The sequence below is a fragment of the Typopeltis vanoorti genome, chromosome 13 (assembly GCF_054136105.1).
Source record: "Typopeltis vanoorti isolate ZY-2024b chromosome 13, IOZ_Tvanoo_1.0, whole genome shotgun sequence".
NCBI classification, from domain to species: Eukaryota; Metazoa; Arthropoda; class Arachnida; order Uropygi; family Thelyphonidae; genus Typopeltis; species Typopeltis vanoorti.
In genome coordinates, this window is record NC_143561.1 from 13329514 (window position 1) to 13351771 (window position 22258).

General features: G+C 36.9%; 1 protein-coding gene across 2 annotated transcripts in view; it reads right to left on the reverse strand.

The window, feature by feature from the left end:
- The window catches only part of LOC150099939 (protein meiotic P26-like), a 277051-nt gene that overhangs the window by 224750 nt on the left and 30043 nt on the right, over positions 1-22258 (reverse strand). For both annotated transcript variants that reach the window (XM_090402559.1, XM_090402558.1), the window contains exon 2: positions 3136-3348. In XM_090402559.1, the coding sequence (XP_090258685.1) occupies positions 3136-3342 (207 nt within the window). In that variant the 5' untranslated portion in view covers positions 3343-3348. The remainder of the gene's footprint in view (positions 1-3135; positions 3349-22258) is intronic.

Here is a 22258-nt window from a genome sequence, read left to right on the forward strand (position 1 = left end):
CTACACAAGAAACCTGTGAAATCTCATTCCGCACTGCATAATATAATATGGAGGGTGGGGAAAGGATAAGAGGACATCTTTGGAAGTTGAGAATGAAGGCATCTAAGAATGGGGTGAGGGCTAGATTTATTACCTCTCAGAGGGTAGTACGTGATTGGAATGGATTGCCATTGGATGTTGTGAGTGCAAGCAGTGCGAATGAATTCAAGAATAAGTATGATAGCTGGTGCGTGTATTATGTGGCCTCCCTCGATGAGTCGTTGACTCCCTGGAGGTCTCTCTTAATAATAATCATTTCTGTACACACACATGCTCATTTATCACAGGAGTGGCCAGACTCATGTTTGATTGTATCCCCCCCCTCCTGATATCCCTAGTTTCTCTGGTTTTGCACTTCCAAACTCTTACTAAACACTTTCTCCAAACACGCAACTCCAAAACCATTTAAATGTAGTCTATCAGGCATAAATCAATTCTTTCATCCATTAAATTCACTCCATATATCAATAAAGTGCAGACCATTCTTTCTGCACAATCTTCTCAATGACTCATTAGCAATCATGGCCCTTCTTCTCAACTGTCCTATCATACCAAGGAAGCAGACCCACAATTTTTTTTTTTTTTTACTTCTTTACTCTTCATTTTTACTTCTCTCGTGGGTGATTCTCAGTTGGGAATTTAGAAAAGCACTAGCATTCAAGTAGCAAGGAGAAGAAATAAGAATGAAGACCACTGATTTGTTTTGGATAAGTTCACATAATACTTGACAACTGGAATGAATATAACAGGCGTCTCTAAAAATCAACGTAAAAGTGAATCTTATACAGTACTAGAGAGGAGATATTCAATAAATGTTCTATATAAGGATTTGAAAAAACACTAAAATAAAGTTTTTAGAGTTTCAAAGACAAATGATATGATGAAATGAATTATTATTCAGAAATAAGTGAAGGAATTATCAAACTGAACTGTGGAGTTCAGTGAATAAAGAATTTTTCTGGTTCAGTATGTATATAACATTAAGAAAAATTACAAATTTTTCTTAATGTTAATTTCCTAATCTGAAATCACCTGAGGTAAGGCAATATTCATACCAAGTGACAGTGAAGAAAATATCGTTATCAAAACAGGAAAAAAAATGCAATCTTATGGAAATTAAATGCCACATGGGGGGGGGGGGGGGTGTCCTTATAAACATGTGTCTAAGGACCAGTTATTTTCTTAGATATTCTGTTCTACCAGGCTAGGTCATAAATTAAAGATGCCAAGAAATTATATTTTTGGTTTAACCCTTTCTCCAAGGATAAGCAAACAATGTTTGCACAAGAGGTATCTTCATGACTGGGCTACTTGTATATACAAGCAATTAACTTCAATTACCTTAGTATCCATAATGCAAAGCAAACACCCTTTCAGATGCGTATAATGCTAAGGGAAACTAGCCAGACCAGTTTCAACCATTAATGACTCATCAGTGAGAGCCAGACCCAGAAGAGATACCAAGGTTGAAGTAATAAAGAAGTCATTATCCATACACAAGTAGTCACATTCCCCCCCCCCACTGTGTTATATATAAATAAAGATTCCAAGAAATTATATTCTTGGTTTAATCCTTTCTCCAAGTATAAGCAAATAATATTTGTACGTGAAGTATCATCACAACTAGGCTTCACAATTGATCTCTCTTCTGGGTCTGGCTTACACTGATGAGACCTCAATAAAAGGTTGAAACCAGTCCAGGTAGCAAAGATTAATTTCTTAAAAACAGTCCAGGTAGCAGTCCTTCCCATAATGCTCAGCATTATACACATCTGAAAGAGTGAGTGCGTGCACTTTGAATCATGGGATACTAAGGCAACTGCCCACTCAGGAAGATACTTCAAGTGCAAACATTATTTGCTTACACTTAGAGAAAGGATTAAACCAAGCATATAATTTCTTGGCATCTTTAATTTATAGAATAACCAAGTGACAAAACTTTCAACAAGCTAGGTCAAATGTTAATAAAATTCATTGAGGTTGTAAAACAATTTAACAGTATTAGTAAGTGAATGATTACTCTATGATTATATTCTTGATGGTAGTAGGTCTGTGGAATGAACCTTATGAGGACAGGCTGAAGATTTGTGGGTTATAAAAATTGGGTGATATGGTTACAGAAAAGGGGTGATATGATTGAGACATACAAATTACTGAAGGGTTTTTACAAGATTAATACAGAGGAAATTTTTCAGAACAGGTCTGGTGGTAGGAGAACTAGGGACTCATCCTTAGAAAGCAAGAGTATAGTTAACAAGGGTGTTAAATTTTTTGCTTGAAGAGTGGTGACAGATTGAGTCTGTTTTGGGTGTCATGACTATGATTGAGTTCAAAGCCAAGTGATAGATACTGCACAAATGTTGAATAGTGTTTGGCATGATGTTTAGGACCTCCCTTGATGAGTATTATGGGCTCCATGGAGCCCATAATAATAGCATTCCTCATACTTTGCTGCTTTCATTTGCTGTTTTTACTGCCCTCCAAAATGTGATTAGATTTTTTACAGTCTAATTACCCAAATAATGAGATCATCATCATCATCATCATCCTTGAGACTAAAATGTTCATAACTCAGACGTCTTTAAATTCACAGATCAATGTGGAAGAGATGCCAAAGTATCTGCAGCAATGATGTTCCTTGGGTATACAATGAAATGAGAGGAAATCAAACTAACAATTATTTTTATGTGCATAATACAATAATTATGATACAAACAATGCATTCTGCATTTAAAAATGGATTTTTCTATTATGATAACGCCCGTTAGTTTTTTTAATCAAATGATCGATTTAACTTTTCTAAAGCACTGATAAAAGCACAGCAAAGATGTTTGCAATGGATTTATGCAAACAGTGCATAAAATCAAAATTTTTCCTTGCTGCACTTCATAAACTACTGGTCTATAAGGTACAATTTTTGGTGAGACAACTTTAAACAATTCACATATACTGTACATGAATAGAAATTAAATATGCATGAGAAAGAGAATATGTAAATCAACCCCCTGTATAAACTATGAACATTTATGATAATTTTAACATAGTAAAAAATCTTAACTTCTAGCAAACATACCAAATCAAAGCTAAAAATCTTACTTTAGTCTCCTGCTCACATTCTGGGCAGAGAAGAGTTGTGGAATTTTTATCTTCTTCATTCTTCAACAGTCTTTCTAAACAAGCTTCACAATATACATGGAGACAAGACAAAACACGTGGTTGCTCATATTTTTGATTACACTGGTTGCACACTTGATCTGTTTCGGCAGAAGGGGAGATTAATGATGAGAGTTCGTCCGTGGCCATTAGATCCTGTTGGTAGCAAATTAAGTTCTGTAAGAACATAGTTAAAAGGAAATAACAAATATAAATCTGACAGTACAGATTTATAACAGTACAAAAAAGGAGGGGCAAGCTGTTTACTTTCAAGTTTGTAGTACAAATCTGAAATTCTAGAAAATGAGAAGCATTTCAGGTAATATAGTTTATAAGTAAGATTTTTTGCATCTGAATACCCAGCCTCATCTTATATTAATATTTATTTGGACTTGATATTATCTAAAACTAGTCTGAATCCAAATTTTGTATGTTACTGATCACAAAAAATCTGAATTTCAATGATTTTTACTACTTCTTGTTTCCCCTTGACTAATCTGTCATATTTATAATTCAAAATACACATATTTAGATTCAGAAAATATCTAAACCTTATTTCACTTTTTTTTATTATTATTTATTTTAACATGTTCAAGACTGATGATTTAAAAAATTTTACTGCCTTGGACAAACATTTACTTAATAAAATGTATTCATTTTCTTGGTATTGAAAAATCATTATCAAAATTAAGCTAATTTTTGTGTTTGTGAGCAGCAGTTGCAGCTACAATTTGTATTCTGCAAATTGCATATAGGAACTTTAATTTTTGAGGAAGAAAATGTTACTAAAAAATAAATTACAGTAATCACTAAATATTTATTATAGCATAATAATGTAAACAAACAGGTCTTTCAGAAATAAAATAAAATTTTAATACGTTTGAAAACATGCTTCATTATGCTCAAACTCTATAGTAAATCATTTTGTTTATCATACTTCTCTCTTAAGCATTGCTTGAATAATTAAAGAAAGCTTACTACAACAAACAGAAACAAGTATAAGAAAGTATAAAAAAAAAAAAAAAATCAGTGTGGTGCATTTGTTTCCTAGTTGTGATGATCTGATAATCATTCGATGTTTTCTTACACTATTTGATTGTCTCTTCACCAAGGATTTCATTCAAAATTTTCGTGTAACATTTATGTAAAATGGGGGAAAGGGATATTATTACACATACACACAGGAATAAAAAAAAATGGAGTGTGATTAAGTAAAATAAATTATTAAGTGTAAATCACATCCACCAATTAACTTATTTATAAATGCAAACTGTGATCACATTATTTACAAAAAATAATAAAAGTTTATCAAAATAAAATAATTTTCATACATTTTTTAGACTGTCTCTAACTTGAGACCTAGGCCAGTCTACTTCAAATTGATCAAGTCTCAAAACACATCCTGCTGAACTATCAATAACAAGCATTTGCAATATCAGGTTGAATCTAATGGCTGCATCATTTAACCATCTGACCAAATTTTATCTCATTAATTATTAGACATTTGGAAAATTCCATCTGATCAAACTAAATGAGCAGGATTATTATGGAGAAAGAAGGTGACCTCCTCATATAAGATACGTGTACACGTCACATACTTCAACAGTTCAGTAAAATTTGAAACACAGATTTTGTTTAAGGTCTTCTGTCAATTTCTGAAAAAGAGACCAAAATCAAAGCTAAGAATTAAAATGACAAAGATAAAATAAAAAAGCTACATTGCAATTGGAGCAAATTTCAGCCAGTTATTTGTTGACATCTAACTTCAATCAGTTTCATATATTCTTTTCCTTCATGCTTACATGGTGATCAGAATACATTATGAAACTTGTGGAAACAACTACAGTGCTAGAGTAAAACTTTAATTTAATATAAACCAAAATAAACACTCGACGTTTCGACCTTCACATTAAGATCATCATCTGGAGTATACACATATATACAAAGAAACAAGCTGCACTACAATCTACATGGCATGCTAAAGTTACTGACCAATTGTTACAACCATTGACCTGACCTCTGGCGGGGAAAAAAATTTTACAAAGCTAGAGTCCTATTATTATTATCTATTAGATTACGAAATTAAATTAAGTTGGAGAGCAGCACGTTTACAAAAATAAAAAAATTAATAAAAATAAAAAAATTACTTATATAAGTATACATATAAATTATAACCAACTAGTATGTATAATGGCCAATAAAACTGAAAAATTGCTTACAGTCCTAAAGTCAGGGTTTGCTGGAAACTAAACGGGCTGAATGTGTGCCATCCAAATTCTTGGGATTTTAATGCCACTATTATTGTTAAGTTAGGGTGCTTAATCAAAATTTCACAGGCTTCTTTGAATTTCCATTCATACCAGGTTTTTGTATGATATAACGAGCAAGTTTTCTAATAATTTTTTTTTTGTGTTAAGATCATGATTTCAGAGGCATGGTTCACCAAAATTGTTAAATTTAATGTGTCGTTTGTGCTCTTTTATATGGATAGGGATTGTACATCCATAGCTATAGCAAAAATACTATTAATAAAGTTTTTCATACAACTTCATCAAAAGATAATACAGATTACAGTAAAACAATACATTAAAGGGTTATCAGAGAAAATTAATAGACTCTTACACCATTATAATCTTAATGCCACTTTTAAACCACCTTTAAAATTAAAAAAAACATTCAGCTCCTCTCCCCCATTGACACATCCTGGAGTTTATTGCATCTATTGTACCTGTAACTAACCTTATATTGGAGAAACTGGACGTACAATCCCTATCCATAAAAAAGAGCATAAACGACACATTAAATTTAAAAATTTTTTTGAAGGCCTCTCAGATCACGCTCTTAACATCCTACACCAAACTGATTGGAAAAGTACTTGCTCATTATATCATACAAAAAGCTGGTATGAACAGAAATGTAAAGAAGCCTGTGAAATTTTGATTAACCACCCTAATCTTAACAATAATGGTGGCATTACAATCCCAAGAATTTGGATGCACACATTCAGCCCAGTTAGTTTCCAGCAAATCCTGACTTTAGGACTAAACAATTTTTCAGCTTTTATTTACCATTATACATACCAGTGTCCATGCGGTTAGCCTAGTGGCTATGCGCTTTGCAACCATATGCCTGGGAAAGGAGTGTCCTGGTTCAATTCCCGTCAACAGCGTGAGGAGCTCAAGGATCTTCCTCAGCCATAGCCAAGTTAGCCAGTTTTGGGCGTGGACAGCAGGATTCCTCCCCCCCCCCCAGTTTATCTGGGGTTTTTTGCAAGCAGGCAAACTGGCCCATGAACATACACACACAGAGATTACAGTCATGAATATCGCCCTTAAGGGATGCAGCAGAGGAGTAGCGAACCAGCTGCATTACCATGCCAGTAACCTCTCATTAGAAGGGGACTCAACCCATCCTAGGACAGACGAGAAGAATAGGATAGAATACTTACCAGTTGGTTGTAATTTATATGTATTTTTTTTATTTATATTTTTTTTTTCCTTTTTGTAAAAATGTTGCTTTCTAGCCTAATTTAATTTTGTAACCTAATAGATAATAATAATAACAACAACAGGACTCTAGCTTTGATGTAGCAAGTTTTTTTTTTCCCCCCCAGAGGTAAGGCCTATAGTTGTAACGGTTGGTCAGTAACTTTAGCATGCCATGTGGATTGTAGTGCAGCTTGTTTCTTTGTATATATGTGTATACCCCAGATGATGACCTTCATGTCAAGGTAGAAACGTCGAGTGTTTATTTTGGTTTATATTAAACTAAAGTTTTACTCTAACACAGTAGTTGTTTCCATAAGTTTCATAAATTCTTTTTTTTCTTTTTATTCTTATTTCTAAAGAGCAGCTGTTCTGGATTGTCTAAAAGCAGTGATCTGCTTAATGGAGGTCAGAAGCAGTTTGAAAAGTTTGTCTGGTCTCAGGTTTCCAAATATAAAACTCCACGAGTAAACACAACCCATGATATGCTAGACTACATTATGTGCACCGAAAGGCTGGAGGTGGGATTCATACATTTAAAAAATGTCAGAAGCTGTAAACACATCTATGTAGGACACTACTGATCTGAATGATTGTTCTTATTGATAAAAAGGTAGCAAAACTGTTTTTGTTCCACTTTTAATACTGGAATTAAAATGCTCTACTAAATATATTATTATTAACTTGTAACCTCCATGGAATCAGACTCATCGCGAGAGGTATGCACTATCACACACAAAGATCATCCAACTGTGCTTTAAACTCATTCAATGTGTCAACATTCACGACACTCAGGCAATGCATTCCACTTATACAGTTTCCCAGGGATGGCCTCTTGTTCTATCTCCCATTCCCATTCTATGAAAAACCTGTTCCATGTCAACCTGATAACCAATGACTATCCCATCCTCCTCCTATTCTCAGGGCTTTGCAATTTACATCTGTCCTCATACTCCATATTCCAAAGAACACTGACCACCTTTGTGAATCTTCTTTGGACCCATTCTAACATATTCTCATCACCACCATGAAAACACAGTGACCAAATCTGTGCACAATAATCCATATGAGGCCTTGCACAATGGAATCATAACCTCTTTATTTCTGCACATCATCACCATTATCCAACATAACGTCTTCAACTTGCCCCTGAAATTTGGGTCTTGGTCCACCACTCCCAGTTTTCCCGTTGAGTGTATACTTTGCACCCCATTATTTTTTATTACTGCTACTTAAGCAATCTGAACTTAATACTGTACTAATAATCACTGTTAATAAACTGCCAATGTCCTCATGCAAGCATTTCCTAATTCAGAACAGAAATATAAAATAACTGCAAAACTTTGTTCATCATAAAACAGACAAGCAGAAATGAAATGGAAGCAAAATTGAAAACAGTAACTCCATTTTATAGTGACTGACAAGTCTAATTTAAAAAAGTAACAAATTGCAGTAATATCACATGCAACATCCAGGATTTACCTCTGGAAAAGATCACATTAAATGAAGCAGCATTTAAAGTTTCTAACCATGAAGACTTCATCAGGACAATGATAAGCGATATCAGAATAGGGATTTAAAAAAAAAAATTAGTCGCATAAAAAACTGCTTATTTATTCCCTCAGTACTCAATTTTATTCATTCATACCCACTAAGTTTCATAGAAACTTAGTGGGTATGAATGAATTAGGCAGCATTCTTCACTCATTCTAATGATCAACATAGAACAGTTTAAAAAAAGCAAAACACATCCACCTTGGTGCCAACTTGTCTCACAACACTGCTATACAAAAAATGGCAGAACTAATGAATTAACCAATGCATATCACAACACTACCAATAACACATGAAAATGAAGGATTAAACAAAAAAAATAATGCAAACATGTATTTTCTGAATTTTTTTTTTAAAAATCTCAATCCTAATGCCATCAGTGAAAGCATTAGGTACAATGGATTCAAATAGCATTTATTTACAGTACTAAGTAGGACATGACCTTAGATATTCCTTAATAATAGAGAAGAATTTTATTTTTATACATTAAAAAAATTCTCCACCTTCAGAGGTGGAGTATGCTAATAACAGAATGAGACCATAAAATCTGATTTATTTTGAAACATGTGTTAAATATATGGGTGTTATGCTGATAACGTTCGACTTATGTTAGTGTTGCCATAAGAATGCGAAAGGAGTGAAAGCAGATTGTAGAGTGTGACCAATTTGAAAGGCGACAAGCATAAAATGAAAGAAGATACGAAACAGTTACAAGAAGCAAAAAAAGAGTTCAAATTCATGACTTATTTTTAAACGGTATTAACAACACCACACAATTGTATCAAAGATATGTTTTATTAACTGCTTATATTTCGCTGAATTTCAACTCAGCATCATCAGAGAACAACACACTTGTACACGCGACAGTGAGTGAGTGAAACAATACAATTGCAATGGACAAAAGATCTAAAGTCCTTTTGGTACCCACTAACGGAAAAAAAACTAGCTATGTGGGAGTTTCTCTTAGGATAACAGTCTCCCAAATTTTTGGCAAATTAATGCAACCATATTTGTTAAGGTTGGGAGAATTCTTCAAAGTCATTGCTGACTCAAAAAAGATCTGTAACGACTCCTAAATAGCACATTCATTTTCCTCCATCTAATCCTGTATGAAGGAATGTCCAAAGCGTGGTCTGCCAGTCCTGACTTGCCACAGTAATAGTAGCGAATGTATTTTTCATGTTCTTCCAGGCGGATGTTAACTGATCTTCCTGTTTGCCCATAATAGGCCAAGTCACAGAGAACTTCATACACTCCTGGATGTGCTAGAGGGTGAAGTTTATCCTTAGGCAAGCAGATCAGAATTGCTAGTTTGACATGAGGTTTGAAAGTAGTGCGAAGGCCATGTTTCATCAATACTTTGGCTATCTTTTCTGATGTACCTCTGACATAGGGAATAGAAATGGTCATGTTGTGTTATTGTGTATTAGGGGAGGACAGAGTAATGTGTGTGTGTGTGTAGTATTTATTATTTAACATGACCATTTCTTAATAGAAAGGGGGTGGTAAATCCCTTTGTTTTAATAGCCAGGTACAAAACTCGGATGGAAATCCATCAAATCCATAGAAAATTAGAACATTAAATTAGTAATGACCATTTCTATTCCCTATGTCAAAGGTACATCAGAAAAGATAGCCAAAGTATTCATGAAACATGGCCTTCGCACCACTTTCAAACCTTATGTCAAATTAGCAACTCTGATCTGCTCGCCTAAGGATAAACTTCACCCTCTAGCACATCCAGGAGTGTATGAAGTTCCCTGTGACTTGGCCTATTATGGGCAAACAGGAAGATCAGTTAACATCCGCCTGGAAGAACATGAAAAATACATTCACTACTATTACTATGGAAAAGTCAGGACTGGCAGACCATGCATTGGACACTCCTGCACACAGGATTAGATGGAGGAAAACAAATGTGCTATTTAGGAGTTGTTACAGATCTGAAAGATTATTTTTTGAGTCAGCAATGGCTTTGAAAAATTCTACCAACCTTAACAAATATGGTTGCATTAATTTGCCAAAAATTTGGGAGACTGTTATCCTAAGAGAAACTCCCACACAGCTGTTTTTTTTCCCCCATTAGAGGGTGCCAAATATAGAACTTTAGTTCTTTTGTCCATCGTAATTGCATTGTTCCACTCACTCACTGTCACGTGTACAAGTGTGTTGTGCTCTGATGATGCAGAGTTGAAATTCAGCAAAATATAAGCAGTTAATAAAACATCTCTTTGATAAAATTGTGTGGTGTTGTTAATACCGTTAAAAATAAGGCATGAATAACCATCAACACCAAGGCTTTTCTATTAGAAAGAGTTAAAATAATTAAGTTTGCTGATAATATCATAAATGACTGGAAAATAACAAAATGACAACTGAGCCAAATACATAATAGTGCAAAAGGAACTTACTGTATTTAATCGAATATAATTCTGACTTTTTTTTTTCCCCCAAAATTAAAGCTAAAAAATCGTGATGCAAGATATATGCATGGATTTTCGGAAACTAAAGTTTTCAGGAAAAAAATGAAAATGGAGGACTTGCCAAGAATCTTTTACTCGCTATCGCTACTTCCAGCTTCTAGAGCGGTTTCCTTGTGTGCACTGTCCAAGTCATCTACCCAAATAGCATAATCTTCTCTCCCATCCAGGGAGAGATGGCAGTTTTTTTTTTTTTTTTTTTTAAACTCTTGGCAATTATTTTTGACGAACTCATTTCCCAAGCTCTCAAAATCCAGTTGCGCAACAGTTTTAATGATGGTCTCTTAATCTTCCCTGCCAGAGTCTGGTCATAGTTGCCAGATGCCATCCACTCTGTGCAGAATTTGTGTACATAGTCCTTGAATGGTTTGTTGACCAATACATCCAAGGGCTGTAGACAAGGGATAAGACCACGAGGAATAACGGCTTTCAGTTATTTAGGCACACCATTCAGAATACAGTTTGTTTTCAATGTTTCTGCCCACTCTCATTGTCTTTATTGCTGATTTTCATACCAAATTTATTACAATAGTTATTTTAGTCAGGGAATCTTGCAGACGGAACAGCACTTTGATTTTCATGTTCAATCCATTGGGCCAACATCCTTTCCAATTTCTTCATAATTGGTGCCCTTATCTGTGTTATCTTAGTTGACATTCTTGTCGCACTTTTGCAACTTTCTTTTATTTTCTCCGATTCATTTCTTATTGTTCTTAAAGTTGATTCTGAAATTCCTGTAGCTCTGATTATGTCAACTGTTTGCTCATTATCTTCATACCTCTTTATAACTTCTAATTTTTCCTCCAGTGTTATAGCTTTTCTCTGTTTTTTAGTCTTGGAAGTATTTTGATCACAATTACCTTTTTTTTCCTTAATGTTTGCATTGCAGAAGACTACAACAATGGAGCTTACTAGTACTACACCATCTGTGAGACAGACATGCAGCACAATGATGCCTTGTCAAAGTAGTGCACTCACAAAGTCATTTGTGGTCACGTGACTTTGTGAGTGCAAAGTGTTTTACTTCTCACCTAGCTCTCAGATCCATAGCTTAAAACTGGTTTGAACACTGCATTGTGTACAGCTAATTTAGTATTTTGACTAATTTCTCTCTTATTCCATAAAAATTTATTCGGTTAACTTCCTACCATATCAGTGTTGATTCTGTTGTCTATTTCCATATTTAATTTACAATCTTCACTAAAAATCGTGTCTAAGTAGCTGAAATGTTTTACTTGTTAAATAAGTTCTCCATTCAAAATTCAGTTGATATTTTCAATGCTTCTGCCTATTTTCATTGTCTTTGTCTTGTTATTGCTGATATGCATATCATATCTATTACAACAGTTATTCAATTTACTCAGAGAATCTTGCAGACTTGCAGATTAATTTAGAAGTATAACATCATCTGCATAAAGCAAAGTGCTGAGATTAACATCTCCAATATTGATTTCAGGTTTAATACCACTTTCCTTCATAATGTGATCCATATAGATAATGAATGACAGAGGGGACAATGTACATCCTTGTCTGACACCAGATTTAACATTAAACCATCTTCCTGTACTTCCAATTCTAACTGCGACTTACAACTCAAATAAAGATTAAGTATTGCTTGATATAATGCCCCACTGGCACTATATATAACTGTAGCGTTTTGAATAGCTTATCTCTCTCTCACTCGGCACCTTGTTATATGCCCTTTCCAGATCTATAAAACTTGAATACAGATCTTTGTTATATTCCCATGATTTCTCAACTATTTGTCTTAAAGTGAAGATCGGATCCTGACTGCCTCTATTTGACCTGAATCCTGCTTGTTCTTCACCAAGTTTCTCTTTCACAATCTTTCTCAACCATTTCTCAAGTAAGTTGCATATATCTTACCAGGAACATTCAGTAGAGAAATGGCTCTGTAATTCTCACATTCAGTTTTATTTCCCTTTCCATATATGGGTACTATGAGAGCTCTACTCCAATCATATGGAATTCGTCCCTCTGTCCAAGCTTTCTGAACTATGTAGTGCAGCCATACCTCCATACTTGAGCATTTCTCGTTGAATATCATCTACTCTTGCTGCCTTTCCACATTTCAGGCTTTTGATGGCTTTTTCTACTTCAAGTATGGATATGTATTCCTGACTACATGTCTGGTCAGTGTTTTTTTACCACTGTCCTGTCCTCACTGCTTGTTTCATTTAGCAATTTTTCAAAGTAATTACTCCATACTTCAAGGATATCTTTTTCTCCCGTTTTCATGTCACCTTTATCATCTCTAACTCCTTTTACAGCACTCTTTCTTCCATTTCTGAGCTTTTTCAATAGCCTCCAGAATATCTTGCCACCTTCCTTCATATATTTATTTTTTATGTTCTTTTCAAAGTCTTCCCAAGACTTTTGTTTAGCTAGTTTTGCACAGTGTTTAGCTTTCTTACATTTGTCTCTGTATTCTCTAAGAGCACAATCTGACTTACTTGCCAGGAACTTTTGATATGTCTTTTTCTTTTCTTTCACTGCCTCTTTAACTTCCTGTGTCCACCATGGAATTCTAATTTTTCTATCCTTACAGACAACCTCACCACATGACTCTATGGATGAATCAGTGTTTTCTTCAGGGCTTGCCACTGATTCTCCAAGGTTTGGTTCCTGTTCTCAAACTCTTTCATTTCTTCTTGAATAATTATTATTATTACTATGGGCTACTCCAGGGAGTCCTTAGACTCATCGAGGGAGGCCCTACACATCATGTTCACACAACTGTTCAACATTCTCACAGTATCTATCATACCTTGCTTTGAACTCGCTCACTGTCATAGCACCCACAACAGACTCTGGCAGCTTATTCCACTCATTTACCACTCTAAAAGTAAAGAACCCAGCTCTAACACCCCTGCTAACCACGCTCTTGCCCAGCTTCCATGGGTGTCCCCTAGTTCTCCCACCACCAGTCCTGATCTCAAAAATATCCTCTGAATTAATCCTATAGAATCCTTTTAGCAATTTGAATGTCTCAATCATATCTCCCCTTTTCCGCCTATCAACTAGTTTCTGCAACCCACAAATCTTCAACCTGTTCTCATGTGGTTCATTCCACAGACCTGTTATCATCTTAGTCACTCGCCTCTGGATCCTGACCACCTCCTCCCCATCAAGAAGGAACCGAGGTGACCAAATCTGGGCACAGTAGTCGAGATGAGGTCTTATCAGGGCTCGGTACAGAGGTACAATAACTTGCTTGTCTCTGCTCGTCAAGGTATTTTTCAACAACCAAGTGAGTTGATGAGCTGATTTAGCTACTTTCGCAATGTGCCCCCTAAACTTCATCTCCCTATCCACCAACACTCCCAAGTCCCTGGCCTCATCAATCTCTTGGAGTACAGTTCCACCAATGTGGTATACTGCTGCTAATCTTTTCACTCCGAAATGCATAACCTTACATTTTGTCACATTAAATTGACATCCATTCTCCTTAGTCCAGAACTCCAATCGATCTAAGTCATCTTGCAAGACTAAACATCTTCTGCATTCACTATCGCCCTACCCAACTTTGCATCATCAGCGAACAAATGAACTGTCCCACTTAGGCCCTTCCCTATATCGTTAATGAACAGATTAAACAGCAGTGGTCCAAGAACAGAACCCTGTGGCACACCACTAGTCACAGGCCGTCTTTTGGACTCTACTCCTCAATAAACTACTCTTTGATATCTCTCCATCAACCACCCAGCTATCCATCTCACCAACCCTATATCCATTCCCATATGTTGTAGTTTACGGATTAGAATTCCATGTGGTATCCTGTCAAACGCCTTTGCCAGGTCCAGCAGTATCACTGTAAACCCATTTCTCTTATCCAGTTCAGCCGTCACCTTGTTATAAAACTTGAGCAAGTTACTGAGGCATGATCTACCCTTCACAAAGCCATGCTATCCTCTGTACAGTATCTCATTTTCATCAATCCATTCCTGTATTTTTCCCTTGACTACTTTCTCCAAGACCTTGACAACGACTCCTGATATGCTGATGGGTCGGTAATTTGCAACCATAGTCTTGGATCCTCCTTTATGCAGTGAAACTATTTTCCCCTCTTTCCATGCCTTCGGGACTAAGCCAGACCCAAGACTCAGATTAAACAACATGGTCAAGGGCACTGATAATTCCTTAGCCACTTCATGCAAGACCCGTGCCGGTATACCATCCAATCCCACAGATGTATTCACATTAAGGTTCTATAATAGATTATTCACCTCCACTTCATTCATCACAATTCCCGTATAAACTAATGGTTCCTTCATTTTTTCAACGTCACCACCTGGATGATATACTTTTGCAAAGTGCGCACTCAGTAACTCCACTATATCGACTGGTTCAGTGAACTCTTTACCATCGTCATTCCTTAAAATCATTTTGCCATGTACAGTTTTTTCTTGCTTGCAGCATATTGAAAGAACTGTTTGGGATTCTCTTTTGCTTGCATAGCTAGTTTCCTTTCATAATCGGCTTTTGCTGTTTTTACCACACTCGTTACCCTTCTGGCCTGCACTTTATACCGTTCGTATGCCTGCAGGTCACCCCTCTCTTTAAATTCCCTCCATAGTTGTTTCTTTTTTTTGCAGCTCAAGCTTAATAGTGTTATTCATCCATTTAACCCCTACTTGTTTCACTATTCGGACCTTAGGTATACAATCAGCCATAACCTCCTGTAAATGCTCTTTGACCACTTCCCATGCTCTATCGACGTTCAGCCCTTGCAGTTGTACATGCCATGGCACTGATCCAAGCAATCTCCTAAGCTTGTCATACTTGCCAGCACGGTAATTCCACATATACCCTGTCCTTATCACAAATTGCACACCTTTAGCCACCTCCCAGGTCAAGACCTTATGATCACTCTCACCAATAGGTGGCAACATGGTCATATTCATTACAGTCAAATCTTGAGATGCAATTACCAGGTCAAGCACTCTCACACCCCTAGTATTTTCAATTACATGCTGTTTCAGATAGTTATCCCTTAATAATTGAATAAAATCCATTTCCTTCCTCACATGTGTCCTCTCCTCCTTCCAATCAATGTTACCATAGTTGAAATCCCTCATAATAATTACCCTCCTTCCACTCATTTCATCAATTTGTTTATGCATACCATCTCCACCATCAATTCCATCACCTGGTCTATAGCAGCACCCAACTGTATATTTTATTCTGCCAGTGTCAATCTCACACCAAATAGCCTCAAATGAGCTCCTTTCACTATCCTGCAATACTTCAATTCTCTTTGGCTGCAGTTCATCAGCTATCATCAATAACACCCCTCCCCCAATTTTATTCTCTCTGTCCCTCCTAAACATACTATAACCTACACATTCTATCCCACTAACTATATCATCTTCCGCCAGCCATGTTTCACTAATGCCAATAACCTGTGGCCAGGAAGAGCCAATCAAGGCCAAAAATTCTTCCTTCTTGTTCCTAATACTCCTTGCATTAGTATACATGAATTGTAGTGATCCCTTTGTCCCATCCCTATCTTGATGCGTTATTCTAAATGTCCCATTCCCATTTTTTGTCCTTAGTGCTGGCTCAGGTACATTATATACATTTTTACACTCAACTGTCTCACTGATGTCTGGATATCCACTTCCCCCTCTCCTTGGTAGTTTTAGTTTCCCTGGTTCTGCACATCCATTTTCACTTCATTCGGCAACACTTTTTCCAGTCTCCGCACACCAAGTCCATTCAAATGCAGGCCATCCATCTTGTATAAGTCCTTTCGCCCATCAAACTCATTCCACACGTCCACGAATTCCACACCACCCCGTCCGCATAACCTGCGCATATTGTCATTTGCGATTATGGCCCTCCTCCTAAACTCCTCTCTGTCATACCGCGGTAACAGACTCACCATTCTAACTCTGTCACTCTTTTCTTTCGCTACCTTTAACAATACTTTCAAGTCCTCTCTCATAAAAAATTTATCACCTTTCAATTCATTCGTACCAGCCACAATTATTAATTCTTTCACCCTCTGTTTTTGCACTCTAATACTCTCACTTACATCCTTAAATTTCGCACCCGGTAAGTACGATTTAGTTACACTCCCATCTATTACTCCTCTTAATAACGAGTCACCATACAACAATCTTTCCTTCATTTCGGAAACTATCCCACGCTGTTTATTTACGTTAGCCGAATCACTCTGGAAAGAGTGATTCGGCTAACTCTAATTGCCGCTCTAATTGCCGCTGCGCATTTTGTATCACTGCACGCAACCTAGCGATCTCACTTCCTACAAATAATTCCTCATTTTTTTTATCATTCAAACCATTTTCTCTTTCTGTATAATTGCTCTCACTCTTTCTTAGATCACCGCTCACATTGCCATCTTGTACACCGCAATTCCCTATCAAGCCACTATTTTCACTCGCATTCTGGCTTTCTTCAACCATAACTGTCTCACAACCTGACGACTCCTCACTTTGCATACACTTTCTACATATTCTCCCACCACTATCACTTTCAATCCAAACTCCAGCCTCATTCGGGAATGCATACATTCCACACACATCACATTGGACAAATTCTCTCACATTATAGTTTTTGAACAATGGCGTCGTATTTTTGGACCTGCTTGCCCTGCTAACCATTATCTTACATCGCATTGGCGCCATATTCAAATCTATGAAACGTATCGTTAAATACTAAATTAATTAACGGAATTTACACCAAAATCACACAGACACAACAAGCTACCAAATTTAGACAATATTACGTTATGATTTTAACATATATTCTAATTTCCATTCAAAATTGTACTTAGCTTTCGGGAGCTCCCTGAAAACACGACCGTTCGCCTGGCCCTCTAGCGGCAAGATGATGATGATAATTATTATTACTACGGGCTACTCCAGGAGTCCTTAGACTATCGAGGGAGGCCCTAAACATCATGTTCACACAACTGTTCAACATTCTCACAGTATCTATCATACCTTGCCTTGAACTCGCTCACTGTCATAGCACCCACAACAGACTCTGGCAGCTTATTCCACTCATTTACCACTCTAAAAGTAAAGAACCCAGCTCTAACACCCCTGCTAACCACGCTCTTGCCCAGCTTCCATGGGTGTCCCCTAGTTCTCCCACCACCAGTCCTGATCTCAAAAATATCATCTGAATTAATCCTATAGAATCCTTTTAGCAATTTGAATTTCTCAATCATATCTCCCCTTTTCTGCCTATCAACTAGTTTCTGCAACCCACAAATCTTCAACCTGTTCTCATGTGGTTCATTCCACAGACCTGTTATCATCTTAGTCACTCGCCTCTGGATCCTCTCCACCTCCTCCCCATCAAGAAGGAACCGAGGTGACCAAATCTGGGCACAGTAGTCGAGATGAGGTCTTATCAGGGCTCGGTACAGAGGTACAATAACTTGCTTGTCTCTGCTCGTCAAAGTATTTTTCAACAACCAAGTGAGTTGATGAGCTGATTTAGCTACTTTCGCAATGTGCCCCCTAAACTTCATCTCCCTATCCACCAACACTCCCAAGTCTCTGGCCTCAATCTCTTGGAGTACAGTTCCACCAATGTGGTATACTGCTGCTAATCTTTTCACTCCGAAATGCATAACCTTACATTTTGTCACATTAAATTGACATCCATTCTCCTTAGTCCAGAACTCCAATCTATCTAAGTCATCTTGCAAGACTTTGACATCTTCTGTGTTCACTATCGCCCTACCCAACTTTGCATCATCAGCGAACAAATGAACTGTCCCACTTAGACCCTTCCCTATATCGTTAACGAACAGATTAAACAGCAGAGGTCCAAGAACAGAACCCTGTGGCACACCACTAGTCACATGCCGTCTTTTGGACTCTACTCCTGAATAAACTACTCTTTGATATCTCTCCATCAACCACCCAGCTATCCATCTCACCAACCCTATATCCATTCCCATATGTTGTAGTTTACGGATTAGAATTCCATGTGGTATCCTGTCAAACGCCTTTGCCAGGTCCAGCAGTATCACTGTAAACTCATTTCCTTCATCCAGTTCAGCCGTCACCTTGTTATAAAACTTGAGCAAGTTACTGAGGCATGATCTACCCTTCACAAAGCCATGCTGTACTCTGTACAGTATCTCATTTTCATCAATCCATTCCTGTATTTTTTCCTTGACTACTTTCTCCAAGACCTTGACAACGACTCCTTATATGCTGATCGGAAGGTAATTTGCAACCATAGTCTTGGATCCTCCTTTATGCAGTGAAACTATTTTCCCCTCTTTCCACGCCTTCGGGACTAAGCCAGACCCGAGACTCAGATTAAACAACATGGTCAAGGGCACTGATAATTCCTTAGCCGCTTCATGCAAGACCCGTGCCGGTATACCATCCAATCCCACAGATAATGTTTGTGTATTTTAGTCTACAGTTCACATCTGAGAGCTGCTCAACTTTTATTCCCTTTAAAACTTACATGTTCTTCTTTTCAACATGAAATTGAATTTTATCCTGCTCAAGACTAAATGGTAATCACTTCCAATTTCAAATCCTCTGTACGCTCTGGTGTCCTGCACCAGGGAAAAAATATCACTATCAACAATAACACAGTCAATGAGACTTTTCTTATTCCTTGCATCTTCTCTCCATGTGAATTTGTGCACATTTTTATGTTGGAACATTGTGTTAGTAATAACCAGTCCATGTCCTGAGCAGAAATCCAACAGGTATTTGCCATTATTATTACCTTTGCTCTTTTCTCCAAATTTTCCCAAAATATTTTTGTATGTCTGACAATCATTTCCTACTCTATTTAGATCCCCAACAAACTTTTCCTTTTTCCTTGTGTCAGTTGCTTTCTCTAAAGAGCCTCAAAAAAAAAAAAAATTCCTGCACTTCTACCTTAGTAGAACCTTCTGTGGGACCATATGTACAAATAAGTTCTCATTGTCCAGTTCCCCATTCTGATATTTGCCCACATCACTCTACTTGAGAGTGCCTGCCATTCAAGAAGATTAGCCTTGTATTGCTGATTACTATGGCTGTTACTATAGTGTTAATTACTATGGCTAATCCTTTTCCTATTGATTGTCACTGCCTGAGATTCCTAAGATTTCTCAACAATTTGTCAGAGTGAAATTCTGATCTTGACAATCTGTTTGGTCTGAATCTAGCTTGTTCTTCACATCAAGCTTCCCTTCCACAATTTTCCTTAACCGTTTCTCAAGTATACTAGGCATAAATCTTCCCATCAATACTCAGTAAGAAAATACCTTTGTAATTCTCACATTCAGTTTTATTTCCCTTTTTATACACGGGCATTATGACAGCTCTGTTCCAATCATCTGGAATTCGATCCTCTGACCAGGCCTTCTGAATTATGTAATGCAGTCACTGTAAAACTTTTATACCTCCATATTTGAACATTTCTGGTTGAATTTCATCTAATCCGGCTGCCTTTCCACATATCAGGTTTATGATGAGATTCTCTATTTCAAGTATGGATATTTATTCCTGAATGCTTTTCTGTTGGTAATTTTCTACCATTATGCTGACACTGCTTGTTGCTTTAGCAGTCTTTCAAAGTAAATCGCTCCAAAAATCTAGAACAGGGGTTCCCAACCCTATGCCCATGGTGCCCGTCGACCAGTTTGTGTGTGCCCGCCGCTGTTCAACCGTGTGCCGTATAGTTTGAAATAATCACGCAACAATTTATGGCATGCTATATGACGCGTGCGTTAATGACACATGACGAGTATTAAATGCATACAATGTAAAGTAGACGCGCATTCGAAGTTGTTCATTCCAGTTTAAGAACTGGAATATCATCATATTCTCCTAATTATGAAGCACTGGCCAATGAAATGCAATGCCAAAGATCACACTAACTTACATATATATATTTAAATTTTTATATAATGTAAACTTTTAAGTAATAAAACATTTGATTATAATGTAAACTTTGTATGTATTCATTTAACAAACGAATTCAAAAAATTTGCTTGAAAAAATAGATGGTGCCCGTCGCCCTATCGGTATTTTAGAATGTGCTCTAGGAAACCCCTGATCTAGAATATCGTTATCTTCAGTTTTCATACCACCTTTTTCATCTCCGATAAAAGTAGTTTTTCCTCCAATTCTAAGCTTTTCAATAAGCCTCAAGAATATTTTGCCATCTTCCTGATATTTAATTTCTATGTTCGTAAGATAGTATTCCCATGACTTTTGTTTAGCAATTTTTCACAGTAGTTTGCTTTCTTACATTTTTACTGTATTCTGTAAGACCTAAAGCTGACTTACTTCCCAGGAACTTTAGATATTCTTTCTTCTTTTCCTTCACTGCCTCTAACTTCCTGATTCCACTATAGAGTTCTGATTTTTCTATCCTTACAGACAACCTCACCACATGCCTCTCTGGCTGAAGCAACCAACCTAAATGTCACCCCCACATCCTTGCCTGTCTTAATCCTTTCTTGCACACTCACATATCTACTCCAAAAACACTTTTCATGCAGTGTCCCAATTTATTGCCAAATAAGATATGGGAAAGGTAGTGTGCAGTGTGGATGCATAAAGTGGCTCATTAGCTAGCTGAAGACATAGCACGGGGGGAGAGGGTATTTATGCTTTTGTATAAGGGGAATACAGAACATTTTCCTTTTAGAGGAAAATGCTAACATGTGAAAGAATGCACTTCAATTTCCTTAGAGTTAACAATAAGGGAATGCAGGGTCAAGGCTGTATAACTGAGAGGGGACCTCCACATAGCCTTTAAAGGAATGCAGAGAACCGACCAGGACTTCTGAGCTAATGTCCAATCCTCACCTTCTCGTGGTGCATCCTGTTGGGTATCTACCTGGATACTGAACAAACGAGGATGGGCTGGTAATTTGAGATTTAGCCAACCAAATTGTATTCTTATTGGTTAAAACAAAATAAAAAAATGATGGTACAATATGACAAAATTTCAAAAACAAAAGTCATGGGAGGACTTTGGCAAGAATATAGAAAATAAATATCAAGAAGATGGCAAAATATTCTGGAGGTTGTTGAAGAAGATTAGGAATGGAGGAAAGAGTGCTGTAAAAGGAGTTAGAGATGATAAAGGTGACATGAAAACGGAAGAAAAAGATATCCTTGAAGTATGGAGTAATTACTTTGAAAAACTGCTAAATGAAACAAGCAGTGAGGACAGGACAGTGGTAAAAAACACTGACCAGACATGCAGTCAGGAATACATATCCATACTTGAAGTAGAAAATGCCATCAAAGGCTTGAAATGTGGAAAGGCAGCAGGAGTAGATGATATTCGACCAGAAATGCTGAAGTATGGTGGTATAAAAGTCTTTCAGTGGCTGCACTGCATAGATCAGAAAGCCTGGACAGAGGAACAAATTCCCAATGATTGGAGTAGAGCTCTAATAGTATACCCATATATAAAAAGGGAAATAAAACTGAATGTGAGAATTACAGAGGTATTTCTCTACTGAGTGTTCCTGGCAAGATCTATGCAAGTATACTTGAGAAACGGTTCAGAAGAATT